A 6830-nucleotide genomic window follows, 5' to 3' on the forward strand; every position below is an offset into this window, starting at 1 on the left:
CATAGCACTTGCTCATAGTTTGTGGTGTTTAATCAGCGAAGAACGCCGGAGTTGTTATCCCACTATTTGACTATACAGGACCCCAGAAGAACTTAACACAACAAATAATGGAGCCGTTAAAGAAGAATTAAATTGTCCTCAACATGTCTTAAAAAATTCTATGCAAATGGATCAATAATAAAGAACAAGGCAAACCTACCACCTACAATTATTAAGCATCTCAGAATAAAATCTGATTAACAAGTTTAGCTATATAAAATAAAAAGCTGCGAATAGCATCAATAACCTTAAAGAGATCTGTTACAAGTCACCCAAAATACAGTATACTCCATTGGTCAGTAATCTGTACATTTCTTGCACTAACTAATTGTTCCATCATAAGAACTTGAGAGTGGGTGACCATCCTCTACATGAGAACTGTGTCATTTGTCATCATCAAGTGCACCAAGGGCCTTCATGTCCTCTAAGAAGGCCACATAAGAGTCATCAATGCTTTGTGGTTTAGATACTGGTTGAACAGGATCTGGCTTCACTATAGGTACAGGTGCCAAAGAACCGGCTGCAACAATGGGCTTAGGTTTCACCTTTTGAGTACTTTCCCTCCTTACACGAACAGAGGCTGGAACCTAGAAGATAATAGCAAGTAAAATTCACTTAAAAAGAATTCAATGTCGTGGAACTCTGGAACATCAAAAAGATGAAAATTTGTTTTATAAAAAATCAAATAAAAAATGTGAAGAGTTGTTTGTTAAAATTAAAAAGTCACAAAAAAATATACAGAGAAGTATCATTACAAGAAACAATAATTACCATTGCAGTTAGCTCGGGTGTATGTTGTGCCAAAGGCCGTTTAACAACAGTGGCTGCTGCTGACTTTACATAAGATGGTTTAGTAGATCCAGATGACTTGCCGGGATCATCTGCTTCAGACATTCTTGGGCGAAAAGGTGGAGGAAGTGTAGTCGAAGAACCAGCTGTCGGTCTAATCAAGGGAGGTGGCCCAGGAGGTGGACCAAATGGAGGTCTTCCTACTGGTGGAGGTCCAGGAAGAACCACCCCTGGCGGTGGAACTCTTGGAGGTGGAGGGGGTGGCGGTCCAGACAAAGGTGGTCTCACATCAGGAGGAGGAGGTGGTGGTGGTAGCCTTGTAACTCCCGGGGGTGGAACCTCTGTCTGTGAAGACACAATTGGTGGTGGTCTTGCAGGAGGAGGAGGAGGCTTCGTTTGCATTGTATCTTTTGGTTCCATGTTACCAACAGCTTCAGTGGAATCTCCCTCAGAAACAGTTTTTGCCAAATTTGGTGGTTGTCCTGGTGGTGGGGGAGGAAGATGGGTACTAACCTGCACAAAAAAGCTAACATCATTTGCTGAATAAAAACAGATGACCATTATAGTCACTGATCAATCGAAACCTATTAACAACAAAAAGGTATAACAATAACTATAATCATAATTACTAATAAGTATCCAAGACTCACATGTTCTTTAAAAGAACATCGCTTCAGTTTCATTAGCAAAGACAAATTATTGGTCTCACTTACCCATTCTTGTTCTTTAGAACGTGAGGCATCCATTTTATCTTTCAAAATCTGTGTGTTCTCCTTTTCATCTCCTAAAGTTCCAGGTGGAGGAGGTTGTGCAGTTCTGGGTGGGGGAGGGGGTGGAATTGTTCGTGCAATAACTGTATCCTTTGGAGGAGGACCAGGAGGAGGCGGAGGTGGAGGGGGCAGAGGCAGTGATGAACCAGAAGAACCTGGTTTAGGGGGAGCAGGTGGTGGCGGTGGTACAGGCAAAGGTATTGGAATGGTACTCTCCTCAGTTGTATCCACTTCACCAGAAACAGGCAAGGGTGGAGGTGGTGGAGGTGGGGGGACTGGCAATGATGGTTCTGACTCAGAATCAGACTTTGATGTTGAAGCGTGACTACTTGATGCACCTGTCAATGGAATCCTTGGACCTGTCAACACATAAATAACATGTGTATTACCACCGTACACAATAAACCAAGTGCACACCTACATGTGTCAATCTTAACTGTAATATAAATAAATTGGAGAATCATGATGACTAAAACCCTCTAGTTCTAATTTCATGCATCATTGGAAAGATAGATAAGATCAAATAAAAATAAATGAATTTTAAAATACCAACTAGTGCAAGGTATAAACTGTATTCTATGTTCAAAGTAATGAAAATATACCAATTGATGACTTGTACATTGGGGGTTTTCCAGGAGGAGGTGCTCCACTAGGATTGAGGGTGGGGTGATAATAAACAGAATCCTGCAATAAATAGACCGATGACTTTTAATCCACTAGGCAAAGATGGGACGTACATGGTAAGGTGCATCATGAATTAGCCTTCGAAAACCACAAATCAAAAATAAGAATTAGATGATGTTGATAAACATGGATTGGATTCTACAAATGTTTTAATTTTAACAGATGATACCTCTGGCTTTGGATGTTTTACCCTCTGCTCTTCTTCTGCTGTTGACCTCCGTCTTGGTGGAGCCAGATGACTGAATAGTAATTAGAAGGACCATAAGTCTAACACATAATGAAAGGAAAAGCTGCAAATAATTTTAAACTTTATACGAATGATGATATATCAACACAACAAATGACACATTTGGACAGAAAATTATAGATCCATTTTAGGGCTTACCTGAACATTACTGGCTCTTCACCTTTCTCACGCATCTTTTCTTCATATTCCTGCAAAAAATTTGTGCAAAAGAGTCAATGGAACTCACATAAAACAATAACAAAGCAACACAAAACCAAAAACAAATCTTTGCAACTACTGTTGAATAAATAAATAGGCAATACATTAACTACCATCAGATATAATTTGATAAAGCAGTTGCAAAAATTTAAATATTTCTCTAACATGTTGCAGCATACTACCTTTCTCTTCTTCATGACAAGGTTCAGTGTGTCTTCCAGTTGACGCTTTTTATGCTTTCTTGCTTTGTCCAATGCCCCATCTGCCTCTGCAGAGTTCCATTAAAACAAATCTTAGTACTTCATTCTACAAAGTGAACAGAACACATTACTAACTTCAAATTTTCAAGTCAAACAAATGTCATATTTAAATGCATTGTAGATGACACTACAGCATTCATGGTCTCTAAATAGAAGACAATAGATTAGCAAAACAAGTAAAATAAAAGAAATGATTAAGGAGATAAATAAATACAAAAAGCCATTTTCCAAAAACCCACATTAGGACGTACTCATCATTTCTAGCTTATCAATCTGCTCTTTTATAGTATTAGGATCCTTCTTTAGGATCCCAACCTCTCGTACTTTCTTCCGTTCCTTCTTGTTCTGCACAAAATAAGAAAACATGCACAGAGCAGTGTATAAGTGTTTTCCTAAGTTTTAAAGAATTAAATACATGCCTACTCAAATCAGTACAAAGTTACAAACACATAAGCCATAGAATAATATCATTGCTTGGAAAATGACACACATAAATTGTTAGCATAAATCTTGCTGCAACATCCGAGGACAAAATCATGACAGTATTTACTATTATTCTTATTTCTGATTTTATAGTTATAAAAATAATCTTGTCATATACAGAGGTCCTACATTTTTCTCAGGAAATGAAAAAATTAGGTGTTTTGTACTTCACAAGGTCATGGTGCAATGCAAATCTAGGATAACACATGTACCTACATTTACATTCAACTTTTTAAATTTTACATAATTTAGAAAACAGTAAGAAAACAGACATTATTGGTTATAACTTATAGCGAACATACTCTAGAAAAAATTCTAGGATTATGCATTTACATATTAATTTAGAATTTCACTCAGATCATAACTTTATGTATCCCCTTAACTTTCTTAACAGCTGGCATACAACACTGAAAGCGGGTAGAAGAGAAGCCCACCAAACAAACTAAAATCTCCATGATTAGATGTAAAACAAATTGACTTTGTTAAGTCGGATCAGCTCAAACAAAAAAGGTAAAATAACAATGCAACTGAGCAAATACAAAAATGACATTTGCTGTTCAACGTGCTCAAACTGCAATGGGATATACTCCTAAATCAAGAGTTCAAAGCATAGTGCTAGCCTACATTACCATACTAATATGACAAATGGTCTGTGTCAAGTGGAATGAGCTCAAATAATACAAGCAAGAGGATTATTTATAGAGAATCCCCAACTTCATATCCCACGTAGATGAAATGGTAATAAAGCATTGAAATTGGGTAAATTGTCAAAATTCAACTTACTGAGTGCAGTGTATCCAAACAAACGGGACCAGAATGAAGCCTCCAGTAAAATTAATAAGACAGATAACAACCAGCCGCAGAATCTAGGCTCAAGGCTACCCCACAATAATGAAAATGGCAAATCAAACAAAAATAAATGAATGTATTTTAATATTGATGCCCTAACCGTAGAACTGGTTAAACTCATCTAACAAAAGCGAAATTGGTTTGACTAGAGGAGCCTTACCAAATCACATTTATTAAACAACAGATGGATTTGAATGCCAAAGCTGAAATCATCAGATCGGACTAACTCAAACAGAGAAAGCAAATGACTCTAAATGTGGCTCCATCCCTAACTCAATTAAGAAAAACGATTTAGTAGTTACTACAACTTCTTTAGCATCAAAGACTTATTCTCTTTAGCATTAAAGACTAATTTGCCTTGAAAAAGGCACCAGTAATATCGTTCTGTAGTGATATCCAAGACGACACTTTCTTCCGCGAGAAAGAATCCACCCGATAAAAAAATGAAACAAACAGGACAACTACAATTCACTACAGATGCCCTAACTATACAAAAAAACCTCACAAATCTGAACTTAATAAATCAGTTCCATCCAGATGCTAAAAAGTCTAACAAACTTTAATCAGAAGCAGCAACTGCAGTATAGAAAAAGCCAAACGATATAACAGGGCAGAAACCCTAATTACAACTTGTAAAGTTCAAAATCTTACGGCTCATTGGTCAAAAAGGAAACCCTATATGGAAATAATCGTTTACAATGACTGTGGGAGAAAAATTCAGCACGCTGAGCAAAATGTTACCCGCTTCAATTCGCGCTTGCGGAGCTCCTTTCGATACGCATCGGTAGGATTCATCACTTTGCCTCCCTTTGTTGTCTTCATTTCGTCCTGTGCTATGCCCGGATTCGAACCCTCAACCTCTTAGACACAAATTTAATGGCCTGAAATAAGGCAAGAATTAAGATAATGTAAACAAAATATGATGCTGTATGTTTGCTTGCTGTATTCAGGTGAAAAACGAATATTGCAGCCGAATGAATGAGAAAAAACGAAACTGTGTTGAGCAAGTATTTATAGAATATTTTATCTGGATGTAAAATAAGAAATTAAACTTTTGTAATTATTTTTGGGGTTCCTTGTAGTATGAAAAAGCCGACTTTAAGTATATTTGTGATGAGAAGCAACGTTTGGCTCGTTATGGAGGACAAATGATTAAACAATTTCCATTAAAATCGTAAATAATTATTTATTTATTTTCAATTTACTTAGGGATGAATTATGGAGTTTGATTGGAAATGTGGAAAAGGAAATATAAATATTGAGCATTAAATATATAATTAAAATTATAGATATAAGAAAAAATTAAATAGAATTTGTGATAATATAATAGAGTTGGAAATTAATTTTTAAAGAATTTTGAATTGTGTGTATTGTCATTATAATCTAAATTTTGGTGTATAATTTATCTTTCTACTTTTGAAATTAATATGATACTCAAATTCAAGTCTCATATATGGAAGTGATATATGATTAACTTATATTTTACATTTTAAGGCTTGCAAGACAATTTATGAAAATAGGAGTCTTGAGAAGGATGTGTATGTGTGTGCATGCGTGCTAGTAGTAGTAGACACAAAATGAAAGACATTATTATTTCTTAAAAATATATATGACAATTAACACAATCAAATGATATGTTTTTCATTCAATTTAGTGGAGAATTGTCCTAATCCTTTACAATATCAAAATATAATACTTCATTGTCGCTAATGAGAATGGTATTACAACCTTCAGTTTCACAATGATCACGATTTACTTCTTTCATAGAAATTAGACATGTAGTCACTTTTGTGTATGTCAATTTAACTTTTTTGGATACATTTTTCCTTCTAGATATTTTGATCTATTTGATGTAATCAATTTGTTTTCTAGTTTTAGAAATATTTTGTAACAATACTTTGTAATAGATCTTTTACATTTATCAATATGTGTTTCAAAAAAACATTTGAGTTAACATAGCTATATGGGCTTGCAACAATGACTTATGATTCATTCTAAAAAATATCCATATTTTATATTATCTGTTGAACAAGGAAAAATTAAGGTCAATAACATTAAAATTAAGCATTAATAATTATGTACCCAAATCAAATTAAAATTGGAGAATAATGACATTAAGTAGTTAAAAGTAAACATGAAACAAAAAATAAATTAATAGTTAGTGAAGAAAATTTTTAAATCATATAGTCAATCATTTAATTTAATACTAATTAAAAAGAAAAAATAGTCTTTATATTGTCAAATAACTAGTACACGTTGAAATAATAGTGAAGATAATTTAGGCAAAAGCCTACAATGCAACGGTAACTTGCGAACTTCTCATGTGGGAGGTATTGGATTCAAATCTACCTTCACTTAACATATAATAATTAATTAATTCTAACAAATAATAATAATTAATCTAGGCTTCGGTCGTTTACTGATCAAAAAAAAAAATAGTGAAGATAATTTGTGAATATCATATAATAATTTAATGCTTAATAATCAAGAAAATCAAATTTTAACTTAATG

At 34.4% G+C, this 6830-nt stretch overlaps 1 protein-coding gene across 2 annotated transcripts; it reads right to left on the reverse strand.

Moving 5' to 3' along the window:
- Positions 1-254: 254 nt before the first annotated feature.
- Positions 255-5299, reverse strand: ELF5 (proline-rich family protein). 2 transcript variants are annotated; one of them, XM_089798935.1, is made up of 9 exons: positions 5061-5299; positions 3239-3332; positions 2910-2995; positions 2668-2717; positions 2452-2521; positions 2201-2282; positions 1542-1957; positions 811-1341; positions 255-626 (listed from the first exon to the last, which is right to left on the reverse strand). In XM_089798935.1, exons 1-9 carry the CDS (start codon positions 5139-5141, stop codon positions 423-425), a joined length of 1614 nt encoding a protein of 537 aa, XP_089655061.1. In that variant the 5' UTR covers positions 5142-5299; the 3' UTR covers positions 255-422. The 2 variants fall into 2 exon arrangements, with proteins under 2 accessions (XP_089655061.1, XP_089655062.1); XM_089798936.1 differs by having other exon boundaries at positions 3227-3332.
- Positions 5300-6830: the final 1531 nt, after the last annotated feature.

This window comes from Cupressus sempervirens, chromosome 9, assembly GCF_028749045.1.
Source record: "Cupressus sempervirens isolate cs-2001-9-10 chromosome 9, ASM2874904v1, whole genome shotgun sequence".
Taxonomy (NCBI): domain Eukaryota; kingdom Viridiplantae; phylum Streptophyta; class Pinopsida; order Cupressales; family Cupressaceae; genus Cupressus; species Cupressus sempervirens.

What these genes read in the sequence shown, in the direction of transcription:
- ELF5 (XM_089798935.1), bottom strand. Translation starts at nt 5,141, where the DNA reads ATGAAGACAACAAAGGGAGGCAAAGTGATGAATCCTACCGATGCGTAT. An exon ending in GAAGAGCCAGTAATGTTCAG is followed by an intron (nt 2,522 to 2,667) that starts GTAAGCCCTAAA and finishes ATTACTATTCAG; the next exon opens with TCATCTGGCTCCACCAAGAC. An exon ending in AATGTACAAGTCATCAATTG is followed by an intron (nt 1,958 to 2,200) that starts GTATATTTTCAT and finishes ATGTGTTGACAG; the next exon opens with GTCCAAGGATTCCATTGACA.